Source organism: Cyprinodon tularosa, unplaced genomic scaffold (assembly GCF_016077235.1).
Source record: "Cyprinodon tularosa strain WSP-4 unplaced genomic scaffold, ASM1607723v1 ctg964, whole genome shotgun sequence".
In the NCBI taxonomy this organism is placed as follows: domain Eukaryota; kingdom Metazoa; phylum Chordata; class Actinopteri; order Cyprinodontiformes; family Cyprinodontidae; genus Cyprinodon; species Cyprinodon tularosa.
In genome coordinates this window covers 94,708-122,007 of record NW_024039745.1, presented here as the reverse complement: position 1 = coordinate 122,007, position 27,300 = coordinate 94,708, and the positions used below count along the sequence as shown (strand labels likewise).

The window sequence follows — 27,300 nt, the reverse complement described above, 5'->3', positions numbered from 1 at the left end:
TGGGCAGAAAAGCAGTATGTATTAATGTTCTATTTATATTATCTGACAGTACTAAATGTAAAAATAGCAGATTATTTGTGAACCCTGTTTTTTTGGTTTTCATTATATGAAAATAAACATCCGCAGCAGGAGGCAGTAATGGGTCAAAAAGGTTAATCCAGGGTATTTACACAAGTAACATCAGTTCAAGTCTTCTGTGTTCTCTTTTAGCATTCAGTCTTTAAAATGAAATTGATGTTAAGGAATTAAACCTGGTCTTCTGAAAGGTGACGTATCTCACCAGAAGAACCGAAGCAGGTGGCCTTTTTCCGAATTGTTTGGAAATGCAATGTAAAAACGGGTCAGAAAAACCCGACAATAATCAGAATAACCCTAAAACAGTTCAGGGGAGAAGGACACGGTTTATGACAACAGATGAAACAGAAGCAGCCTGAGTCCGTAGGCAATCAAGAATCTCCCACATGCAGGACTTGAGGCAAAAAAACACAATTCAACCTCAGAACGCTACTGTCTCTCTGCCGATTGGTCTAAGTTTAGCCAGATTATTCTACAATGACTCAAAACAGAGGACTCAGTAATCAAGGCAAGACAGACAGTGGGATTATTCAAAAAGCATTTATTATAAAATGGGTGCAGATCTGCAGTGGCTAGGGCATCTAAGGCAGGAAACTTTGGTTCAAAGGGGTCATAGAATGTAAAACCGAGTTTACATTGTCATAGATGAATAAGGATTCAAACCCCATCGACACCTCCTTTTTCTGAAAATCTCACAATTCGAAACTTCCACTATAAAACCCCATTTAGCCTGCAGTTGAGTTTACTTCTACAAGAATAACAAAGCAGGCAGTTTCTATGTTGAAAATAAGCCAGAACGATGGACGTAAATGCAGTGTTCCAGGCTGCACTGAGAAAGGGGAACATTTTACAGTTTTCTTCTTCTACCCTATATAATCATTCCATGACCCCTTTAACAGTTCACTCAGTGCCAACAGAAAAGGGTAGGATCCAGCTGGTGCTTTGCCAACAAGATGTGGGGGGTGGGCGCCACCCAGAGTGTCCCAGCCGCTGCAGCCCCGCAGAACAAGCTGGAGTAAAGAGATCAGAACATGAACAGCAGTCTTAGAGGTCCAGGAGTCCGAAGCCAGGTCAGGCAAACGGATCAGAAAGCGAACAGGCAGGCTCACAGATCCAGGAGTCTGAAGCCATGTCAGGTAAAAAGATCAGAACAAGAACTGGAGGACTCAGTGATCCAAGAGTCCAAAGCCCAAAGAGTCATAAGTTCAGGAAAACTGTTCAGATGGAAACAGGCAAGCACAGTGGTTGAGAAACAAGTCAGGATCAGGTAATCACTACGGAAATGCTAAACACACTCTCGCAACTGAGATAAGAGAAGAACAGGCAGACTAGTGGTTGAGAGGCAAAACAGGTCAGGATCAGAAAAACAGAAACAACAAAGTACTCTAAAAACACTATCACCACTACTAGAGAGAACAGGGGCTGATAGGTGGACGCAAGCTCCTTAAATAGAGGCAGGAGCAGGTGGATAAGATGAGAGTTAAAGAGCAACCAGGCAGAGTTAGACAGGTGAATAAAATTAGTAATTAAGCCAACCATTTGTTCCGAGATCATGACAGTCTCCTTACAATGAAACCATTGTAAGGAGATATAACTTAAATGGTTTTCTATGAAGTAATTTGTTTCAGTATCATGAGAAGCAAAAATGATGATGTTTTTGCACAAATAACCAACCCTGAAATGAATGTAAAAAATTAGAGAAGATCTCCATCCTTGGCATAATTTAAGCTCTCATAAATAAGTTTAAGCATTAATAGCTAAAATAGTTGTAATCCTTTTTCACTGGCTCTCTGCTTTAAGTATCAGCTGAGCTCTTCTTTGATACTATTGATGGAAAAAAATGTATGTCCTTTTAACAAGAAATTGAGATTTTGTGTTTCTTCATTCAAGCCAGTATTTATTAATCCTTGCAAGGGATAACAGATACAATCATTGCCAATGTTGCTGCATGTTCTGGTCACACAGGATTTCAATAACTACTTAGAGGAAACAAAAAAAACTGCAAAGGTTTTTGACATACTGTTAATATAAAAAAAAGTTAAAGACAGTGGAAGAAAGCAGTTAAATCTTTAATAACCTTGAGAGGAAGTAGTCTGTACTGGATGGGGAAAAATGTATCTTCTGTTCCAGTATGACATTTACTGAACTAGAACCAGTGGACTTATTCATTATCCACCATGACAAGACTGAAAAGGGTGGAATCAAAGAACAACTATTTTAAAGATTTAGGCACAATTAAGCAAAAACCTTCCAGAAAGTATGTTTCTTAGTGAATCAGTCTTATTGGCTGTTCCATTAGCTCGGAGTCGCCTCAGCGAGTCATTCAAACAAGCCAGAGTTTTTATATATATATATATAAGTTCCAGAACAATAAAACTTGGGGACCCTTCATCAGAGAGTAAACTGTAACCTTAAAAAAAGAGAAAAGCTGCTCTCGTTTTTAAAAAGCAGATGGCTCAGCAGAAGGCAATATTTAGCTCATATATTAAACTTTTGTATTAAATTTCTCTGAATGCAAGAACTGTAGAAATGAAACACTTCAGTGTCACTAACTAAATTTGACTGTTTCTCCACTAGGTGGCAGCAAATATTAATCTGTTTTCTTCATGGCCCATAATACAATCATAATCAATGCATTAAAACGTAACTGACACACTAATTTCAGTATATAAGAAAAGGATATCATATAGATCAGTTCCAACTGCTCCTATTACCTGTTCTCAAGCTAATCTAAAGACTACATAAAGTAATGAAGCCTGAAACCATTTGATGCTGCAGAAAGCTGGTGATTCTGTGACTTCACATGGTCTGACATTCAGTAGCCCTGGATTCCACTGAGCCTAGGGGGGTGACCCATTTGTTCACAGATTGTAGGAGTCTGGATGCTCTCTCTATAGCTGAGGCCATGGAAGCAACTAGAAAATCTGAACTCACCTGAGTCATAACAATTGCATACAACATTAAGTCTGTTTATAAGTATATATATAATTGTTTAATTATCTTTAAAAGTCAAATAATTAGTGAATTGAATTAAAAATGAATGGAATGAAAATGTCACAGATTTTTACATTCTAGACACATTTTTACTGAAAGACCTCAAAATGAATGAATCAATGAAACTAAAGCAGAACTTTTCAACCATAAGTAAAACGCTATATCAAATCCCCCCAAGAGCATAAGCCACTGGAACATGGCTGTGGGAGTATCAAGCAGTTGGAGAGCTTTTTCAGCAGACATTAAATATTTGCTGTCCTGATAAAGCTTCAAGACCATCCAGACCTTGTGGTTCAAGTCTATTTATGAAGCAAAGAATCCAAACCAAACATAAAGAAGCAGCGCTCAAATTCTAAGATAATCTGCAACAGACTTCCAACGAACTGCAAAACCTCTGTGAGTCAGATATATTATCCTCATTAAAGTTCAAATATACCTGGATACATGCTACCTGGTCATGGCAAACAGCAAACAGGTTTAAATTGGAAGGCAACAGGACTCTTAATTCAGTTGGATGATTTGCTGATGTATTTAAGGAGCATAGAAGGTTCATCCTCCTAATTACATTCCAATGAGATGAAAATGAAACAGCCACCCCCAAACTTAGAATACAATTTCTATAGTTAACTTTGATTGGTTTGAATAAACTACAAGTTAAAACATATATTTCAGTATCTGTGAATTGTAATGTTTCCATTTGTATTTACTGCAGTTTTCAATATGTAAAGCATGTTTGGTTTTGATTCTGAAATGTTTTGCACAAATAAACTTACCTTGCCTGTTACATCGAATTCTTAATAAACAAGAGCTCCCAAGTTAGCGCCCACTTGATTTTTTTATTTTTATTTATGGTTGCCACCATTGCCTATGTATTTACTTTCAACATTTCATCTCTCTGTATATCCAAACAGAGGACCTGTCCCAATTAAATTATTGTGGAAAACATCAGTTCTGACACGCAACAGACAGCCAATACCAAGTTAATATCAAGGTGTAATAAACCCACATCTTCGATGATAATTATCCTAACAAAATATTATTTTATTCTAGGATAATATGCAAGAACATTTTTGTTTACCGTATATCTCCACAGACTATGTTACCATTTTCTTTTAGATTTATTTTGAAACCAAGTAATATTATCCATTCACATTTTGCAAGGTTAGAACATAAAAAGAATAGTTCTTTAAAATGTCAAATTAATAAAATGTATCTATTGTCTTCAATTCTTTTGTTATGCACTCTTTTCTGCAGTCACTCACACTAGTTTTCATGTGATCCAACCCTAGGAGCTACTAAGAAGGGATCCAAAGACAACCAATTTTTAATTTAACTGTATATTACTAAAAAGCAATTCCTATCTAAAATCTCTTGGTAAGTATTCATGAACCATGTATTAAAAGAAGATTTCTATGGCATTTTGGAAATTAAGACCTACAAGATAATTTCCCTCCTTAAGAGAACATGTAGGGATGGGTTTTTTTTCTCTACGCTTTGCTGTGGTACAGTGCGCTCTGGAGATTTTTTTTACTTCGGTTACTCTCCTCCTTATTGCGTCTGGTGGCAGGTAAACATGGGACCACAGTTAAACCTAGTGATAATGGTTAATATAAAGGGGCCTCTGTATTAACTCCAGAACTACTAAGAATTCCAACCAACCTAAAAAGTAAAGTTGTATTTCAAACATTTTAATAACATGTATTTGTAAACATTCATTTGGAATACCAACTGTAGTAGTGTTAAACACATTTTTTTTTAATTGATAAGTTTATTAGCTCAATTAACGTTCTTAAATTAGATGAAGGATCTTTTGGAAGGAGACAATTCTTCTAGATTAAAATGCATTTACATTTTACAGATCTAGCTTTAGAAGGGGACATTGAGTAATATGATATGCAGTCGTTAATAGTGGTAGATTAAGACAAAGGGAAACTTTAATCTAAAGCGCTCTGATTTGAATCTGTCTGCAAGTGCATTTGAATGCAGGCAAATTTGTGTTTTGATGTCTCTATCATAATATGCAAATGTATTCCTCCAAGCCTACAGTATGTGAACTGCAAAGTCCCTGCAATTGCATTCTGTTTCTGCCCTTGTTTCTGTCCCAGAGGGAGTGTACTCCACTGTTCACAAAACAAACTACTTTTGATGCATGGAGGTGAAAATATTTGTTTAACCTTTTTCACCCTTGTGGTTTTCTTTTGTTGTCTGGGATTGTGTTGAACCCCTATGGGATCTAAATATTCCCTTTGAGCATGGGCACAAGGAGGTTGCACCAGCTTTTTGCATAAATCCACATGTTTATGTGTGTGCGTGTGTGTGTGTGTGTGTGTGTGTGTGATAAGCCAAATTATTGGACTGATTTCCTTTTTGCAAAAGTAGTCAGTCATTTCCATTACAATAGGCAATACAAGGTTAAAAATAGCATTTTTCTATTTTAATAACTTAGGTTGCCTGTTTTTCACATCTGTCTTGCTATTATGTGATTGTAATTGGATGCAGGGATATAAGATGGAAATCCAACCTGTTTTACCCCTCAAGGTACTGATTCCCAAACAAAGACTAGTTGTTGATCATACTGCCTTGTGCTACAGTTAATGCTCTTTTAAATCCCCTTACAAACGTCAACCCATTTGCAAGATCAACTGTTGTCATTGCCAGAACTGACCCCAGTAAGTGTAGGTTAAGAGGAATGGAAGGAAGGTTGATAAAAACAACAGATCTCTGCTTCTTAATCCTTTTGTGTCGATGGTGTTAATCTGTTCAGGCAAACCCAGTCCCGTCTAATCACCCATTCTTCCTGATTATCCCTCCCCCACCCCCCCACCCCAAACACCACAGGTCCTGCTCTTGCACCATTTACCTTAACCCCAGCATATAAACAACCAAAAGCTGTCCTGAACCTGTTCCTCCTCAACCTCCAGACAGCGGTACAGCAGCACTCTACTGACAAAAAAAACAAAGTCTCAGCTTTGCCTCGGTCCTTGATTTTATTCAGTACTAACATGGCCTCTGAGTACACATTTGAACTGGATTAGTTTTTGTATATTGGTGCACTCACTTTTAATCTTTTATCATTTAGTTAATTCAGGCATATAGCATGTATCTCCCCTATTTTGCTGTTTTTGACACAACAAATGTAAAGAAGACACTTTGGAGCAACACGATGCATTACTGCTGGTGTTTTCATGTCACAGTCTTGTTTACGCACTGCAAGAGGGAAGTGGGAGGAGGAGGTATATGGGAAGGGAATCGCAGTGGTTGCTAGGGAAGAGGAGGTTGTGTCTGATGAGGTCACACCCTGGTAACCCTTTGACTCCTCCCACTACCCCTCCTCTTCTTCCATCTTTGCAATTGTCCCTCTGTGCCCACCCAGTCAACTCTCCGCCTTTTTTTCACCCCCGGAGAACTCTCCGTGGTGCTGACAGCAGAATAACATATTCAAGCTCAATCTTCCTCTAAGCTGCAGAGAGAAAGACGAGCGAGACACATGAAACAAAAACAAAACATGAATGGCTGCAGAGAGAGGTTCTTATTCTAGTGTTTTTGGAATACTAGTTCAAAGGAGCTTTGCAAGAGAAAAGGCAATGAATGAAGGGGTTGGACAGAGAGCAAGAGAGAGAGTCTGACGTATCCGAGTGAGGTGGCTACAGTAGGGAGTGGGTGTGTTCTACTTGTTTTGATGTATAGTTGGGAAGCCCAGTGTCATCCGCTTAAGCACCAAGCAAATGTGCTGAACAGGACAGAGAAAACCGACAGGGAATGCCGAACTCTTGGTCTATCTTAACCAAGAAGACAGTGCGGATGTGAAACCCTTTTTTTATTATTCTTGTGGCACTTTGATCCAATAAAACAAACAAAGGAAAAATCAAGGAAAGAAGATTTTGAAACATTTTAAAAGCCGTCTTTCCTCTGTGGCTGAGAGAAGACTTTGATGTGAAAGGATGTGATATGCATTTTTGTCAAGTGTGCAGTGGCACCTGTGTCATTTTTCTTCAGGATGTGCAAATGTGCACAGAATTGAAGATTACAGTTGGCTCGGAGTTTGGCAGCAATCAAATTGGAGGAGTCCAATTTTTCACCTAGTAGAAGGGAGCATTGGGGAAAGCATCCAATGCTCCCTTCTAGTCCCATTTTCATCTTGGGTCACTGGGACTTTTTCTAGTGGAGCACAATCTATTGGAAAATAAAATGGATGGAGGCCTATGTGGATTTAAGTGCAAGAATGCATGGTTTCTCCAGTTTCTTATTGCACTCTGGACACAGGAAAAGACAGAAGAGACTTTAATCTACACAACAGTAAGGACAAAGAACTTTTGTAAGTATACATCATCATGTTTGTTTTAAGACAAAAAGTCTTGTAAGGGAATAGTTAGAATCATGTCCAACTTACCTATATGATACGTCTACTCATAAATTGCTTTTTGTGAAGTTTCCTCTGTATTGGACTTTTTTGAAAGTCGAACAACTACAGGTTAGCTGAGGTTAACTGTGATGTATTGATGTTGTCTTCATATGTGTAGATGTGTGCAAGCATCCATGCATGTGGCCACCAGACGATTGGCCTTGAAATTCTTTTTGACATTTTGTCTTTAAAATCTTCATGCTGGCCCTCTCCAGTGACATGGTTGCCAGGAAACAGAAATGATGTGCCACCATCAGTTAGTTTTAAAGCAAAGTGCACATCTGTTTCAACTGTTGCAGCCTTTGTCATTTTTGAGCAAACAGCTGGAGGAGGGGTGGGGGTGAAAGCAAAAAAAAAAAGCAAAACGAGGAGAGAGCAACTGAGAATTAAAAAGAATTACCGGTTACTTACTAGTTTAAATAAGAGATTAATACTGTATTTTTACACAAGCAAGTTATTGGAGAACAAAACCTTGAAAAGGCCAGTAAAACACTGTGACAAGCTGATTCCAATATTCCTGATGCAGGGCTACAGGATCGGGCCGGGAGGCTTAATTTAGCTCAAACACTATTTGAACAGTGCTTTCTCATCTGAACACCTATGCTTGTGTACCTAATTTAATTCCTAAAACCTTGTGCTATTTCCCTGTGTTTGAGCTGCAGCTTTGTCTGCATTTGCTTTAGTAACTGAATTTCTTTTATCAAGATACTTTAAAAAGAACAGGATAATTTTACTCCATTTTTTGTTACCCTAAAGTGAACTCTCATATTTTCTACACTAAATCCACATACCTTTAAAAAATTGTCAAGTCTACCTTAAGGGGTATAGTGCTTACAGATAAATCATTTGACCTCCCCTGCATGTTGATGCATTGGTAGAGATGAGATGCAGGGATGCTGAGGATGACCAAACAATGGTTGCCCTCCCTGTTAGGCTAGCAGTCTCCATCTGGCTGCCCTCCAACACCAAGACCCCCCTCACTGCCCTAGCATCCCCACACACACACACACACACACACACACACACACACACACACACAACATACATGCAGTTACCACAAGCCTGTACACACCCATACCCCCTTCCAACACTGCTGTCACACGTAAACAAGCAGGAGTCTTACGCTGATCTGAAAACACTGACCTACATAAAAGCATGCACTCTTCTACTCATCCTCTCCTACCCTCTCTAAATTCAAGTTAAGGCTGCTGCTCGTTTTGCATGTGGTTTTAAGGGCTTTTCAGGCAAATGCATCCAGCAAATATATGGTCTCTAAATATTGCTCCCTCGTGCGCTGAAGTAGATGCAAATCATTTTATTCTAAACTACTTAAAGTTTATGAGTGAAACCTAGAATTTCTTACCACAGTATTACTGTTTTTTTATGGACAATGCAGCAAGGAAGGCAGCAGAGATATATATTTTTTCATCAAAACAGCAGCAACACAAAAACAACATTATTTGTCTGTGCAAAGCTATGCTTCTGTTAATTGAGTTGGCTTCGATTTGTCCGTGCTGATCTTATAAGTCCCAGGAGGGCTATTTGCACATCTGTACCCATCACATGTTACAACCATGGGGAAATGAAAGCTGTCTTTTTAGATTTACATACTCACTATTTGAAAGCCAGTGATTTCATGCAGAAAATGTGCTAATATAACTGAGAAAACAAGCTATTGCTGTGATAGGCTCTCAAATAGGAAGCTAAAAAATAGTCATACATTTCCCAGTATGGTTGTGCACTACCAGCACCACAAAACTTCCACTGGCAATAGAACACACATTGTAAGTCAGAAAGGTTTATAAATATTTGAATGGATTTGTGGACAACCAAGTTTGTTAAATTGTTGTTGTGCTTTAAATGTTTTTGATACTCTTGGCTTTCTTAGCATAAGGAAATACAGTGCCGTGAACAAGTATCAGTACCAAAAGCAGTATTTATGAAAGTCCACTGTAGCTATCGCTGAATACTAGCACACTTTTGCAGTTTATAATAGGTTTTCTTCCAGGAATGTCCTGTTGTAGCTGCACTCATGAGCTCTGTCCAACTTTCCTTCCTCTGCTTACAAGGTGGAAAAGCATCATAGCAACAGAGTGCTGCCACCCTTCTGTCCTCCGCAGGGACACTGTTTTCAGAGTGTAATATTAACAATGGTTTGCGGAGGCAATAGGTTCCAATGGTTCAGGTGTCATTGATACTTTTGTAAGACACTGCAATTAATTCACCAATAAAATGTCTGCTTTACATTTGAAAAGTACTCTGTTTTTTATTCTTGATCCTTTTTTAAGGAAAATTAGGAAAATAATTATGACTAAAAGTTGTTATACTTTCCTATCAGAATGCAGTGCAAAGACTTGAAGAATGAATTCCAAAGAGGAGGAAACACTCAGCTTTTTCCAGTATGTTGAAGAGAATGGCCTGAGAGCCTACAACAGGCTGCTTTCTCAGAACTTGGACCACGCCAGGAATGAGAGAAACAGGACATTCCTGCAAGAAAAAAAAGACAAGAAAAGAAAACAGGAGGAAGCCATAAGGAGGTAGGAAGACGGTGATGAATCCTAGCAGCGAAAAAAGGAGAAAAAAAAATCTATTAGCATAAAGCCACCAACTTATTACTTAGAATATGCAACCATTCCTTTTTATCCATCGTTCTTACCACTAACCTTGTATTACTGGTTTGATAGATTTTACCTAAGCTTAGTGAGAATAAGGATGGCCAAACGGTGCCTGTCATAGTGGTGCTTAGTTTGAGGCTGCAAAGTGAGAACAGATGCACCCTGGGATCTACGGACGACAGTTAATTGCTCAGTTACACCTATTTAGGACTCGTCCTTGATTAGAGGTCACTGCTGCTCAAGAATGAGGAGGGTGAACTTCCACAGAATAAGTTTCCGATTGTGAGGATAAAAATGAGAAAGAAATAGGAGAACTTTTTCTTCTGTTTTATATAGGAATACTCGTTTCATGGGTTATAAAATAGTTTAAACTGGAATACCAATTGAATCCTTAAATTAAGCCAATATGAAATGTCCACTTAAAGAAATAGTTTATTGCTTTTGATGTTTGGTTCTTTGAAAAGTTAACAAACTTTTGTTGGTTTCTGCAAAATGAGCCTTTACCAAAACCATCAGAATTAGCAGGTACAGTCCATCACCTAGCTACCCCAATTGAGCCTTGCCCCTCACCTTACAATACATGTGGAGCCCTGTCTACTTCATCAATAGTATAGGAAGACATTTGCTCAGGTGGTTTTACCAAAGTACGTGATGCACAATGACTGCTGAAAAAAAAAACATATTTCTTGTTTGTCTGCCAAAATATGTAGATTTAAATTTGAAAAGAGCACTCTACTCTTCATCTACCAGTTGTGTTATTTTTGCCCTATATAAATATATGTTTGGTTAAAATTGATTTTAAAGAACAGATAAAGAAGGTGAGAGTATAAAGTAGATTATATACCTCCTGTTAATCAGATCATTCCGAAAGATAAACCACCTTCAGTATGACAAAACGCAACCCAATATGACAAAAGCAAGTGCTTAAACTTTGTTCAGAGTTTAAATTGTGATCCAGTCATTGCATTCATACAATTCTAGGACATTTTTCTCATTAGCAAAGTAAGAGGTCCTACAAATTCAAAAGATGTTTTCATTCTCTATAGTGTTTCTGTTGTCCTCTGTATGACTCTTTATAGACAATTCATTACAGAGTGTTAACACTTTTATTTCTTTATGTGATCAAAGCTGATTTAGAGCCATAATTGTCAATGCTTCAGGCTTTTTGGGAGACAGTTAAAGTTTGAAATCCCATAAGAAATATATCTCTGTCCTCATTAATTTCAGCAAAACATTTCCCCCATCTATATCAGCAGTCTGATGTAATCTTGTGTAGCAACTTGATGAATTAGGCACACGGGATGTTTGAGAAAAGGGACATCTGCTTTCTTTTAGATTTTCCCACAGCAACAACATTAATACCTATCCACTTGAGTAGCAGAGTTAGAGATTTTTTAAGTCCTACAAGTAGGTCAATGAGATGGCCTATTTTTACAGTTACTGAATACGAGTGTGAGAATACATATCGTTTTGGCAAGTGGATGAGCACAAGCATGGATGTGCATGCAGGCAGAGAGGGGTACTTAGTGGGAGAAAAAAAATCAAGTAGCCAGCAGGATTAAATTAGGGGTACAGATCTTGTTAAAGCAAGTGCATTATGGTGCAAAGTGGTGAAGACAAAAAAGGAGAAAGTTATTAGAGAGAGATTAAGTGTGAGCTCAGTTACAGGAGATGTGTTCTGCCTGGTGACAGCTCGAAAAATGAAGCCCAATTGAATCAGCCTGTTGGGTTTGAGCACGGCAGAACTTCCCACTGACAGTTTCTTCCCTCATTGTCTCTTTTGTTGTTTTTTACCTGAAAACAGGAGTCACTCATATAACCACACAGATATTTAGATAAAGGGCATTTATCACCATTAGTCCCTCCCACACAGCAGCTGACAAAAAACAAAGATATATCAATTTCCCTACATTTGCACATGCATGCAAATTTTCAACGTTTCTTTCCCCTCCTTAACTTTTTATGAATGTGTGCATCCAGCTGCAGGAATCTGTTTCTTTTTTCTCAATGTACTCCTTGATTTTAAGACTGTTATTTATATACTTTTACATTGTCACAGAGAAAGCAGAGTTGCCTGACAACAAGTCAACTTCATTTTGGTCCAACCGCACCTGTGGTCGGTCCTCTAGCCAATCACTGGGCAAATATCCTAAAAATAACCCAGCCACCAGCTCTCCAGTCACACCAAGCCACTTATACACATTCAACACATGCAAACTGGAAATGCAATGAGATGCACACCCAAAACATTTGGGAAACAGAAAAAGTGTATTCCAATGATACATGGGAGTTATATCGCGCAGGTGGATGTTTTCTGTTTCTTTAAAAAAATAATAAAATTGATGAGAAATACCTTATAATAATAATAATAATTGTATATTAAGCAGAAAAAAAATCAGATGCTTCTCCTGCCTTGTAATGCTGATGTTTCACATATTGCTGCTTGCAGCATTATTTGAACCACCTGTGTAGGTTCTCAACAAAACTGGCCTCATTATGCGCACCCACGTGCAAATGTTAGGAAGTGCACATGCACTTTGTTATTGTTGTGAGTGAACAGCTTGTTTTGTGTACCCTGTTGCTAGGCAAAGGTAAGCTCCTGACTTGTAAACCCAACCTATAACACACTTCTGTTTAGCAGCTGGCCATGAAGGAAACATTGTCAGCAAAATAGCATCCATGTGTATAGCTTAAATACACATGTTCCACTTCCTACCTCTTGTGTAAAAAGAAGGTAATCATCCATATCAGCTTTCATTGTGTCTCTTAAATAAGGATGCAAGTAAATAGCAGAGTTGACGATTAAACATGAGAAACACACCCACCTACGCACACATTCATTTCAATTAGGGCTCCACGTTTGGCCATTATTAACTCACATTCAGGCTAATCATCCGTTTATGGGCATTGACTTTTTACAGGGACTGTGGCTTCCATTATGTTTGTTTGACCTCTGTTAGATATAGCAAGGGTTAAACTCAAATCAATATGTTTCCCTTTGCTCTGGTGACTTCCCTGCTGTTGGTAGACTTGACATTTGTTGATGGTACTTTGGCATCATTTAAGCCACTCACACGGGATAATTTAAGCAAACACTCATGAACTGGCACCTCTTTGTTTACCCATGTAAAGTAAATAAAAATGCTTTTGTAGGTGTTTTATTCTTCTCATTTTGCATCATGACTTATATGTTTAATCATCTATTTTTAAAGCTAGTTTTATTTTCTTCCTTCTACCCTCCCTTCCCTTGTCTTGTTGCTTTCAGAACTGGTGAGGATATAGCAACAGAAGGCAAATACTTCCGTATGGGCTCAATAACCATGCCTGACCCACAGGAGTGCATGCCCTTGCCCCACCTGCACACCATCGCCTGTGGGCAGGGCTTCTCCGTCCGCTCCCAGTCCCTCCACTCTGTTGGGGGTGGGGGAAACAGTGGAGGGGGAGCAGGAGGAGAGGAGGAAGTGGGGAGTCCCACCTCTAGGAAGCAGCCACCGCCTAAGCCTAGGAGGGACCCAGCCACCAAGCTGAGCATGTCATCTGAGGCAGTGGACCACAGTGCCATCTCCACCTGCCAGGGAGAAAGATGTGACGGTGAGTGTTGGTGGCACTTTACACCACACTACTGCAGATATATTTAGCTGTTCCCTGCTTTCCCCTCCTCAGCAGTGTTTCTCCCACAATGACATGACATTTAGTTCTTGACAGACTGCTTCACACTAAGACCACAAATTATACACAGCTTAAGTCGGGTGGCTTGAATATACATATCCAGTATGTGTACTTCCTTAGATTTTTACTGTAATATAGTAACATCTCTGGCATTTAAAATTAAATGGTTTCCTCTGTTTATGTCTCCCACCTTTGCGCTATATGTCTGAACCAAAAAGAAGCTGAGAAATAATGTTGCCATTAACATGTCCCATAAAATCAGTTTGATCAGAGAATCCATTTTCACTGTTTTAAACAACCTTTTGGTTTTTAGTTCATCTCCTAATTGACCCGCATGCCCTCATTCTCAACCAACTGGCAGCTTATCTCCTCTATTCCAATTACATACCTGTAAATCAACATCCTTTTTTCTATCTTATGTATCTGTTTGTCTTTGTAGTTAAGTATTATTTTGATCAATAATAAAAATCCTTCAAATTTCATAATATTGTAAATTATTAATTGGAAACATTACAATGAATCCTAATTCCATTAGTTCTGTATTCTATTAAAATAAACCCAGTTAGCTTTCATAAAATAGACAACAGCTCAATAACCATTTATCAAACTGAAATACCCAAAAGCTAAACCTTGAATTGTGTGTGCTTATCTGAAGTGTAAAATATTAAGAATCATATCTACAAATGCCAAAAGTATTGAAAATCTGCACCTTTTACATCTATGTCAATCCATAATCCAATACACCAATTGCCTACAAATAGGGTGGCCAGATGTCTGGCTTTAGGGCGGACAGTCCGGATTTTCATTGCACTGTCCGGCGTCCGGCGCTGCACCCAGCCGGACGTGTATTTGTCCTCCTTTACCCCCAGATTCCACATACTCCGTCAGCGCTCCGCCCCGCTCACGTACGGAGTACTTGTCTGTCATGTAAATCAATGAGAGCTGTTCCACATCCTCCGCTCGTCACCGCCCACGTACATCTTCTCCGTCCTTCACCGTCAAAATACGGAGCTGAGCTATTTTTTGCTCCCCTCCGGTCCGTCCAGATCAGACCCGCTATTGCAATCGCACCAAACAGAAAAAAGAATGTAGAGAAGACCCGGTTTGTCAAATTAAATTATAGTAAAAACAGATCGGTATCTAGAAATTAGAGCATAGTTTGTATATATTCCCAAAAACTAAGAGCAATTAATTAAATAATTGGATGCAGACTATTGGTGCTTCAACAGACCAGGAAGAAGTTGTGAGATTCTAGAGTGAATCTCACAACTTTAAAAGAAAATTCTTATTGCAGGAATGGATGAAGAGATGATGAGTTTGGAAGCAGAGAATAAACAGAGTTCATACAAACTATGTATGATCCTAGTTATCCCTGTTACAAAAATCCACAACAGAAAGAAAATATTTGGGCAGAAACTGAACATCTGCTGGATGATGATGGGGATTTTTTTAATATGTCAGATTCAATTAAGCGTTCACAGGTTTTATACAGGAATGAGGAGCTCTAATTTAATGCTCTTTTAATGCTATTAGAAATAATTTTAATGCCATCAACAAGTATCATGTACACAAGTTATTAGTTTACATGAAATAAGGAGCTGTAAGCACAATTCCATGACTCAAGTTTATATATATATATATATATATATATATATAGATAGATAGATAGATAGATAGATAGATAGATAGATAGATAGATAGATAGATAGATAGATAGATAGATAGATAGATAGATAGATAGATAGATAGATAGATAGATAGATAGATATATAGATAGATATGGATAGATAGAGAACATGGTGAAATCATCTTTACTCTCGACAGGCTGCAGCCATGTCATGAATTCCTCTTTTCCAGCCACTTTTTGCAGTTTGCATCGTCCTATTCTCTAGCTCTTTCTCGAGCTTCTTTTCCAAACAACTGCTTTATGATCAATTGCAGCAGTTCTGCGCAAATTAATTGTGTTAAAAAAATGGTCACTTTTTAAACACCACAATGTATTAAATAAATACAAATGCTGGGAACCAATTCTTTTTTACATTTCTTTAATATTTTGTTCTATTCAGCTACACAAGCATCCTCTTTAAACTACTAAGAATTGTGCTATAAATGTGACTTTACCCGATTCTTATGTACACCTTAGTAATTTATTGATATGCCGCACAATGTCCTCCTTTTTGGTGCTATAGAAATGGCCACCCTACCTACAAACCATTACAATGTCCTACTTTTTTTTATTGACATTTGTTTGATTTTGTTTCTTATAGCTTTTCATTAACTTTGCCACCCTAAGAAGGCATTTCTTTAAACTTTCTGGATGTGCCTCTGCATACTTTATTTTGTCAAATGACTGATGTGTGATAATTCTAAGAGGTTCAAGCAAACAATTTAAAAACTGCATCTGCAGTGACCATTTAATTCCATGAAGAGCAGTTTGAAATTACAACATATCATTGATATAGTGACAGCGATAATCCTCCGGTCTGTTGAACTTTTAACTAAACCAAGTGGTGATCATACCCCCCAAAGTGCTTTTTAAAAATATACTTAAAAGTCTTTATCTAATTATTGCAATTCTTGGCAAACAAAGCAAAACCTAATGCGTAAATGTGTGAAAAAAGTAAGATTTCTAATGTTTTTTGCATGCCCCATTTGCTAAAGAACTATTGCTTCAACAATCCCAAATACAAATATTTGAAAAAAACAGCAAAAAAAAGAACAAAAATTACAAAGAAAGGCTCAAAATGCTTTGAGAACTATATCTTGTTATGGCATCTGAAGCAAGTAAAGCTTTGACTTATTGACAATGTGGTGTTTAGGGAGTTACCCAGCCAGGCTGAGATTGGTGGGGATCTCCATGTGCATACACAGATCTTCCTGGGCACCACGGCAACCAGCCCACAGAAACAAGACCCCCTGCAGCCCAGCCAATCACAGTAGTGTTACACAGCTAGGGCCAATAGGGTCCAAAGATGCTTAGGTTTGAGCTCAGTCAGCCAATCCGTGATAGAGTGTGAGGGTGTCCCTAACTAAGGCGAGGTTTGCGTGCTCCATAGCTGGTGTTTTTTTGTGGAAAAGGGAGGAGCTTGTCAGAGTAAAATTCATTCAGGAGGAGCGATTGACCTAGATTCGTTTTACCCTGGAGAAGAGGGAGGGGGAGGGTGCTGCGGGTAAACTCATCCGATACAGGGGGAGGGGGAGAAAAGGAAGCAAGAGATAGAGAAGGAAAAAATATGCAGTAAAGGATGTTTGATCGGGTGATATTAGCATGAGTGCTGATACAGATCTCTGCACCTGACAAGAACAAAATCATTGCATAGTAATGTATTCATGGAGGAGAAAAATATTCAGTTTGAGAATTATTGCATGCTCATATACAAATTCTAGCAAATATTCACATAAAGAAAAAGGGAGATATCCTAAAAATATGGCAACTTTAAATGTTGCAAATTATTTATAAATTGATTCTTATTCTCATTGTACTGCACATTGTTTTAAAAAAAATTAAAACAAAGTAAGATAAATGTACATCCAAATGGGAAATTATTTACTTTAATAATACAGAGGCTGCAGATGTAACAGTAGCAAAGAAAGTAAACAAGTACATTGTTAAACTTCATTGAAAAACATATTAAAAAAAATTAGCACACATGGATTCAACTGTTTTCATGTTTTACATCAATTAATGTGCAGACATGTGCCTTCTGCATGCAATGGATTGCATATACTGTAGTAATGAGTGGTTAGTCATACAGTTACAGGAAATATGCATGCCTTGGGCCATCTGGTATCTAAATTATTAAAGCCCTAAAATCTGTAGTTTGAAAATTTCAGCTCTGTTTTTCTGTTCTCTTTCCTACACTGACCCTTCACTCCCTATCCCGGGGAAGGGCATTTCTATCCAAACATTTTATCGACTGACCCAGAAATACATTGTGACACATACAACTGAATGAGCCTTTTGCCCCATGCAGTTATCATACAGTTATATCTAGGAAATATGAGCACTGTACCAAAGCCACTCTGCACCACATCTAAAGAGATTCACTGCAAAACCACGTCACCACTATCAAAAAGAAGCTCCACAGTGTGTGTGACCCAGATACAATCCTCTCATTCTGCCTCTCTGCTATATATCTGACCCAGAAAATGCATATGCCTCAACTGTTTCCACAATTCATATGCAAGGTATGGCTCTCAGCATTATGCCATGACCTACAGTTGACCCTGGCAATGCAGAAAGGTCAAATTTCAATGGAAGTGTTTTACTTAGATGTTAATATGATACATTTTGCCTATTCTGTATACTTCTTACTATATTTTGATTTTCTTCCCTCCTTTTCCTTAGTTTTCCTGGGTTGATATAAAAAAGCTTGTATGAGAAACAATAGATTGATTTGAAGGATCAGATAACACAGAAAAAATGTTCTTGAAAAATGCTTCGCACCTTTGAAGCTTTTAAAAATTGAGAATTAATTAATAGGCAATAAATATTTTTCTGAATGGCTTAAAGCAGGGTAACGTTCACAAAAAAACATGTCAAAAATTACCGTTCAAAAGATTATGAAAAATTGCAAATTCTAAAAAACATTTCAAGGACAGCATTAGTTAGAAAAGGAAGGATGGCAACCTGAGTTGCTATGTAGAGGACTTGGAAATGGTGCTGTAGTTTCATCTTTTATTCAACAAGGTGTGTGCATCACCCTCCAATGAAACCTTTTCACACTGAAACAGCATTAAGCTGTGGAGAGGATTCCGTTTCACAGGTAAATGAGAAGCTAGTTGAAGAGTTGATAGACAGATGGATGGAGATGAATTCAGGTTGGCTAAGGCGAAAAACCTTATATAGGCTACAGTTTAAAATGTGTCGCCGCAGGAATGCATTCAGAAGGCATCTTAATGGCATGTTAAAACAGATATATAATAAAGAAAAAAGCATACTTCAGAGCTTTGTTTGTCACAATAGATTTGCTAATTGGGTCTTTTCTGTATTTTGCCAGCACAAGAATGCAATGAGGACTGTAGGAGAGTGCCACCCCCCAAACCCAAGAGGAACCCCAATACACAACTTAGTGTTTCCTTCGATGAGTCCTACATTAGGAGTCACGGAAGCAGTGGCGTGTGCCCGTCCAAGCCCCTCCAGCTCACCACATCCCCGTGTGAACGTAAACCCTCACCTCCCCAGAGTGATGAAAGTCCTACAGATGACTGTGAGGATGAACCTATTTATATAGAAATGGGTGGGATTGACATAGGGCTGCGAGAACCAGTGAAGAGTGAGGATGAGGAACCAGGAGAGTCTGTGTATGAGGAAATGAAGTATCCAGCCCTGGATGATATGGAATACCGAAGTGATCCCATTGGATGTCGTTCTGCCTGTCCCACCCCGGCACCCTATGACCCTGAGCCTCTCAGCCGTTGCTCTACGCCTCGAAACATTCCTCTCTGTGACATTCCTGCACCCTTTCCTAATTTACTCACTCACCGGCCTCCGCTGCTGGTGTTCCCTCCAGCACCAGCCCAATGCTCACCAAACTCAGATGAGTCTCCTCTCACACCTTTAGATGTAACCAAACTACCAATGCTGGAGAACCAACCCTATAGCAAATCTCCCACCTCTTCAAGTGAGCCTCCCACCTCTGCTCATATCCGCAGGGAGCTCACTGCTACCCCAACTCTCACTGTCTCAGGCCGCTCCTCTGCACCTCCTCTCCCCTGTACTCTCTATAAATCTTCCTCATCATCGTCCTATCAGCGAAGCCACTCTGCCTGCCCTTCACCAGTCAGTATGGGGCGCTGTCTTACCCCTCTGAGCTTGATGCGTACACCTCCATTTGATGCTCCAATTCCATTTCCCGGGGGTCTCCCACGGAGTGCCTCTGCTACCCCTCATGGCAAAGGTTCCCCGCCTCAAGAAGGTGTTGGACGACTCCATGGCTCTATGCAGAATGTGTCAACAAGTCGTTCGCGCACACCCACCAGTCCACTGGATGAACTAACAAACCTGTTTACCACAGGCCGGAATATGTTAAAGAAAAACACCAGTGGAAGAAAGTCAAAAGAACCTGGAGAGAGTAAGTTAAATCTCAGATTTGCTTTTATATTAAGGGTTATTATTATAACCCTTAATATATTATTATGAGTTTTTCATAATATATAACTACAATACTCTCTATCTGGTTACCTAAACTGTGAATAAATAAATAGAAAATGGTTTGCAATTGGATGTCCACTTACATGTTTAACAATTGCCTATCTGATCATTAAGCTTTAAAGACACAGCCATGCAAGAAATCTTTTGCAAAATCTGAGGGTATCACAAATTATAAAAACTCTTAATTTGTCTTATTTTTGCTAACGATTATTGACCTTCTTGATTTCAAAAGCTTTGTATAGTTTTCCAAAATTTTTACAAAATGGTTTCTGCAAATTCTGCCTTTGAATAATGTAGGCCCACAAAGCCAAGTCAGATACAGATCGTACGGTTTAATCTGAGGAGATTATAGACTAAAGCGGACAGCGGGTCTCTCAAACCAACTCATAGCATTATGCCATCAGGCAGGATTACTTTTAAATATGTAAACATCAGATTTAAATACCGATATTCATGCCACACTCATTCAAGATGCTGCCAAAACCTGTTTTTCAATTCATTTGCAGAGAAAAGCAGAATCTGCTGAAAGACAAGAAGATACTATAACTCTGAAAAGATATTAAAACTGTGACCTAGATCAGAATTGTGTTATTAGTATCTCTTGTCAACTGCAATTGGGAAAACACATATTCATTTGTTGTTCTGGGCCATAAAACATGTTGACAATTATTTTGAGCATGGATGAAGCAACCTTTTCAAATTTGCTTTTATGAATACCCCCTTATCAGGCAATAGGATGTTTCATAAATATAGAAATTATGGTAAGATAACAATAAAACATAGAGATAGAAAACCTGAAATGTGTAATGAAACTATAGAGCTTCATTCTTCTTTTGAGCTGTCTTTACAGTATGAGATATTCGCAGAAATAAAGCTAAAATGTATGTGTTTTAAATCTATATCTGTACTTTATGGTTTGATTGAAGGACTTTTCCCATAAATCATAAATTATGACACATAGACTCTACACCTCCATCCTCAGTCAATACTCTTAGCAACTACAACATAGCAACAGGGGAAGGAAGCAAAATCCCTGTTTCTTATTTGCTAGATTTTCTTCCCGTGGGTAATCCAGCCAATCACAGCTCAGGGCATGGTGGTCCACAAACGACTGTTGAGCAGCTGACAGCGACGTTGAAACCTTTTAACTCCCATTTTGTCCAATCAGCACAAACCTTTCCCATGGTTAAGCCAATCAGGCTGGCACAGATGTGCGCCTTGAGAAAGCAGAAACAGAGTAGGATACTAGGTTACCGATTGATTTGAGAGTAAAATCATTTTACTTTAAAATTACCTCAATTAAGGTTTTTTTCATTCACTTCTAATCAATAGTTGTGATTTTCAATGAAAATTAAAGTATTATAAAATGGGTGAAAAAAAACAGTTTCATTTTTTTTAATGATGTGCTCTCAAGGCTCTTTCCTAACATTAACTAGGATTTAGCGCCATCTAGTGGATATTAGCTAATATAGCAAGAAAAAAATATTCACTCAAACAACTTATTGATAATATGGTATTGGAGACTAAGAGTTATCAACCACAAAGTGAAAACATCCAAATTTATATGGAGCTAGAATAACTGTTTTTTCCCCTCTGCAGCTGAATCTAAGGTCAAGTCACACAGTGATTCCAGGCGAGAAGGTAAGGAACGCCACAGCCACAGCAAGGAATCCAAACGTGAGTCCAAAGAGCGTCATAGCAAGGAATCATCTCATCGAAGAGAAAAAGATAAAGAAAAAGACAAAGATAGAGGTGGCAGCAATACAGAACCTCCACTTCACAGACGCAACAGTAGAGACCGCACTTTCAGCAGTACAGACATGCCCATTGTCTGCAGGGACAGCAAGGATCAGTCCTCCAGTTGTCTAGAGCCAATCCCTGGAAGAAGGGACTCCAAAGACAGAAGTTGCAGCTCCTTAGATCCCATACCTTTGATAAGAAAAGACTCCAAGGACAGAGGTCTTAGTAATGGTGAACTGATGCCAAGGAAAGACAGCAAAGATCGAAGTGTGGGACACAAAATAGAATCTTCACAAAGACAAGACAGCAAAGATAAGGAAAAATTGATAGATCAACCTCACGACCCATTATTAAGACAAGAAAGCAAGGAAAGGATGAGGAATGGTATCGATTACAAGCATGAAAGCAGGGAGCGACTGCTGGATCGGCCACTTGAGCTTTTACCTAGACAGGACAGCAAAGAGAGAACCAGAAATGGTTTTGAATCAAAGCAAGACAGCAAAGACCGGGTCAGTGAGCTCCTGTCTCATCAGGAAAGCAAAGACAGATCTAGAAATGGACTAGAGTATAGGCATGAATGCAAAGACAATCGTTCTGATTTGTTACTCCATCAAGAGAGTGTAGAGAGAGAAAGAAGTAGCACTGAACATAAACATGAAGGAAGAATAGACCAGCCTCCTGAGATGCTGCATCAACAAGAAACCTACAGGAGCAACAGGGTTGATTTTAAGTATGAGGGCAGAGATTGGAGCTGTCACAACGGAGGGGACCTTCCTCCCGCCCTTTTTGCAAGGCAGGAGAGCAAAGACCTGAGTAGGACAGGCCTTGAAGTGAGACGGGACAGCAAAGACAGAAGTCTCAATGGCTCAGAGCAGCTTTATTATGACATCAAGTGCACCAAGAGTCCTCCTACAGTGGAGTATAGATGCGATAGAGAACGTGGGCACAGATCAGATAGTACACCACGGCATGATAAAGGAGCGAAAAAAAACATGGACATGTCAAAAGCACAAGAAAGAAATGGCAGCAGTGTTTCAGGGCACAATTCATCAGCTACACCTACTCACAATGGGAGACCATCCCGTAGCCCACCTTTGACAGCAGGAACTGGAAATGGTGAGTCCTTATATGTCGTCTCTAAACTATGGATATACAGTACATTGTGATCTTGTCAAATAGAAAAATTACAAAAAAAATGTATTTAAACTTTCTAATGACAAACAGGTAGCTGAAAGTTTATTAGAAAGTTTAAATGAATTAATTAGTATAAATACTCTGTTTTGAAAAAAACAAAAACTTTTTTTTGTAGATTTGAAAACAGCACCTAAGTATAGCCACTCCCCTTTAACGCCAAATAATCCTTCGCCAATGGGAACGCCACAAAGGAGAGCAGCAGAGACACATCAAAGTCAGGTATGCAGACATGTTACATTTTCTTCATATATATTCATATATATATATATATATATATATATATATATATATAGTATATTGTATTATTGCTTATGTTTATTTTTTAAGGGATCATTGTATATTTTCATACAGTGTCAAGTCATACGAAGTTGTATTTAATGAAACATCTCATATGCTTGTTTGCTTCTATAATATAGGAAGTAAATAGCAGCTGTCCTGTTAAAAAGTAACAATAATTAAAAGAATAAACAGTGCAAAGTGTTTTTTTTATAAGTTGAATGTTTATATAAACATACAGTCATGAAAATATTATTAGGCTAACCTTAGTTTCTTGAGTTTCTGTTTCTAAGGATGAATTACCTGAAGAACGCAGTAGACATGAATGAATGAAGTTGTGTTCTTTAATTTTTTTTATGACTATAATATATTAAAAGTTAATGATGTTTACAGAAATAACATTAGACAAACTTTTACGGTAAGTTAAACTCTAAAAAGCCTAAAAAAATCTGTACAACGACTAATTATTGAGTTCATGTGTTCATAGTGCAACTAAACATAAATGTAATTATCCATCACTTCCCTTCAAATCCTGGTCAAACAACGTTTACATTTTTCAGTTTTTAGACACAAACTACTAGACAGCATAATGTGCATCATACACCTGGAAAACCAGGGTAATTCCTAACAGCTAGAGATATTTTTTTAGAACAGATCAATCAAATAGTGGAAGTATTTATTATCTAAAGCAACTCAAAATTTAAAACCTGCATTGTTTTCTAAGCATTACCAGATAAAAGGCACAGAAAAGGTTTTAAAGTTGTAGTTTATGGAAGACATAATTTTTTTATTTTTTTAACTCAGTCATTTTTGTCATTTTTTAGGTCAGTGATGTTATTCATGGCAAGAAATACACTAAATGGATGTAAAAACTTTGTTTCAGGACTTTTTTTTGCAATCAATCAAATCCAAATTAAGTGCATCTGCTGAGTCATAAATCTATTTTAATGTGCAGATCTCAATCTATGCTGGTGACTTTTTGATTCCTATTACCAGGTAAATGTTCATTCAACCACACGTCTACTCAGTATGGGTGACTGAAAAGACAATCAGAAGGACCTTTTATTATTAGCCATTATATGATGAGCTAGTTTTAAAACTTTTGTACTGGGGTGTCTCGCTACATATAATTGGATCTTAAAGTAAAAAGATGATTTTCTGTGTTGTAAATAATTGATTTGTATGAATACTATCCAAAAACTCTATCACATGCAATTCTATATATTTGATCATGAGTTATAAATGTTTAAATGTTATGGGATGACATTTGCTGCACTTGGACACTACAAATATAGCTAAATTAATATGAATAACACTTTTGTTCTGTCTCTCAGATGCTCCAGATGCCATGGATATGCGGAGACACCACTATGCTTGAGCAAATAGAGAGAAAACGTAACCTTTGTTCAGAAATCCTTTCTAGACAGCACCCACACTTGCAGAGATATCTGGAAAGGCCTTCACCTACAGACAAGAATGACGACAAACACCTCGAGCGAAGTCAGTGCAAGCAGGAGAATGCATCTATCCTCGCTGGCTGCGGAAAAAGCAGTGGAACCAAAAAGATTCGCCCTCCACCATACCCAACACAAACAACTGTATTTTGGGACACAGCCATCTGAAATTTCAAAAAAAAGAAAGACAAAGGAAACCTTCAACCTCTTTACCACACAACTCTCACACACTCCTTCTCCCTTGTTTGTGGTACTGGGTCTCCACTGTAACAATGCTTCAGGGTGACCGCAAAGTGCACCAGAGGGTGTGATACTCGCTGATGTCAGGACTATAGTTGTTACCATTGCAATATTTCTGCTTGTTCAGGTTGTCACATTTTCTTATCATCACTGGTGATATTTGATATTTTTCTATTTCCTGTGACTGAACTCTTGTACATTGATTAGTAGAGTAGATATTCAATGATGAACAGATATTTTCTAAATAAAACAATGGGAAACAAAAAGCATAATAAATTATGTATAATAGATTTGAATGCAATCTAGTATTTGTTTCAATGTTATTTTTTGTCTAGTTTATTTTACATTTAAATGACATAATCTATCAATACTTGTACTGTAGTAACAATTTTTTTAATTCCCAATTCTTTGTGTGTGCGCAAAAACACTGAAATTCTGCTCCAATGCTTGATACTATATTCTTCACATTTTCACTGTTGTATGATAAGTTGAGGAGAGAACATTAAGGTGTTTTAGATGCCAGGGAGGCTCTCAGAGACTTGACAGCTATATTCTAGAATGTACAGCAGTTTGTACTGAAACAGTTCGTTTCATTTTAGTAAGTTGTGGTCAATAGCTTGCAAACTCAAAGCCCTTCTGAAGTGGTTGAGTTATTCCTCCTGTTAGCTCCAAAAAAAGCTATGAGGTTAATATTTTATTATATAGCGCATTAGGACACATTTTTAATTGTCTATGACCAACCAAAGCCTGTTCATGTGTCAAATCTGCTGTGCCAGTTTTTTTTATTTATTTTTTTTATCAGGGCCATATGGGGAATTTGTTAAGTGTGGGGCTGGAAAATGAGGCGCATGAACAGCAGATAAACAAGAACAGCATATGTGACAGTTTTACAACAATGTTCTGGCTTTTTTGATTCCTTTGCTCGCTGTTGCAAATGGGTTGACTTTCTTTGTAACAGAATAGCTGCATTTTAATTGGTTGAGGTGCAACAATAATGACAGCTCATAGGATGGTTACACTCAGACAGTTGGATACTTGTAAAATTATTATTGGGAGGAGTTGGTGAGTAATATCACCCTTTTAATGCCACACACACACAATGTGGCCACCATGACCATGTAAATAATTGATAGCAACAGTTAGCCAGTACAATCAAGACCTAAGCTTTTAGTGGATTTCTTAATTTTACTACAGATTATGATAGCCATATGCACTTGAAGAAATAATGTTCAATGTTAAGCTTATATATATTTTCGGGAGATGTTAAGAGTGATGAGTTGTGCCATGTTGTTATGTTTTAATTTGTCGGCTGGAAAGCGAAGCCTCAGGACTCTGGCTGTGTTCTACATGCAGTCATCTATATTTGGTTGTCTTCGACGATGTTCCCAATGCAGAATTGGTCGGCAACCACTTTAGAAATATCAGATTGTTTTAAGGACCTATCACATTGCAGTCAAAAAGACAAGGGTTGCACAATAGCCTTTAAAACATGGGCTTTAAAAATAGCGCTACCAATCATTTTCTAATACACGGAATCATGTCCTTCTCTTCCTGTTTTCACCCTCTACCTCAATCCCTTTCCGACATCTAAATTGGTCTTTCTTTTTTACATTAAAATGCTATGTTGACATAACAAATATCATCATTAATTTGGCCAATGAGCCAGTCCTGAGTGTACAACTGCAGCTCACTTTGGTGAGGGTTAAAGTAAAAACTTTACTTTGTGTTGTTACTGTATGTGTGTGAAAAAGAAAAGAAAAAGCCTGTTTGTGGGAGTGTGTGAGTGTGTGACTGAGTTTGTGCCAAGCCACAAAGGCTTGCATTTCGCAATTTCAGAAATGATTGTTTTAAAGATATTCACATTCCTCTATCATAACATTGATGGATGAAGGGTGGAAATGTAATATTTACGATGTACAATCTTTTTGTGTGTACAAACATGCACTGTGAAAAGGTAGAGAGAGCACCGCACTGTCAGTCCTCTTTGTGTGTTCTCGTTTTGCGTTACATTGAAAAAAAAAAGAAAAAGGGGAAAAAAAAGTCCTGTATTCTGATTGTCACTTGGGCTCTTTTGAAATAAATAAATAAATATGAATATAAAATCTACATTGAAAACGCTTTTCTTTGGCATTTTTTGCTGCATTTGCATTCTGCTTAGTAATGGTCAGAGAAATACCCCTGTGGACACTTTTCTTTTTATTTAAGGCTCTAGTTGCCTCCAACCCAAAGCTAGGCTATGGGAAATAGGAGGAGGTAAGATTCCCCCCCACCCTACATTCCACCCCATTATTATTTTGTGAACCTTGCGGGACACACAGTTTAGGTTCTCCTTTTTTTTTTGGCTTACTTCCATAGATTGGTAAAGGAATAGACACTGATGCTCTCTGATCTTTTTATTATCAACCAGACTTCTCTTCTTTTGACCTAAGCCCTTGTTTCAGTTTAAATTTTGATTTATCTTCCTAAAATGGGCTTTTTTTTTTTTTT

At 38.0% G+C, this 27,300-nt stretch overlaps 1 protein-coding gene across 2 annotated transcripts; it reads left to right on the top strand.

Moving 5' to 3' along the window:
- The first annotated feature begins 7,306 nt into the window (after positions 1-7,306).
- On the top strand, positions 7,307-26,928 carry nyap2b (neuronal tyrosine-phosphorylated phosphoinositide-3-kinase adaptor 2b). Of its 2 annotated transcripts, none has more exons than XM_038275516.1 (7): positions 7,307-7,384; positions 9,810-10,008; positions 13,352-13,677; positions 18,756-19,829; positions 21,509-22,765; positions 22,959-23,052; positions 24,450-26,928. In XM_038275516.1, exons 2-7 carry the CDS (start codon positions 9,833-9,835, stop codon positions 24,739-24,741), a joined length of 3,219 nt encoding a protein of 1,072 aa, XP_038131444.1. In that variant the 5' UTR covers positions 7,307-7,384; positions 9,810-9,832; the 3' UTR covers positions 24,742-26,928. The 2 variants fall into 2 exon arrangements, with proteins under 2 accessions (XP_038131444.1, XP_038131443.1); XM_038275515.1 differs by having other exon boundaries at positions 22,959-23,062; positions 24,454-26,928.
- Positions 26,929-27,300: the final 372 nt, after the last annotated feature.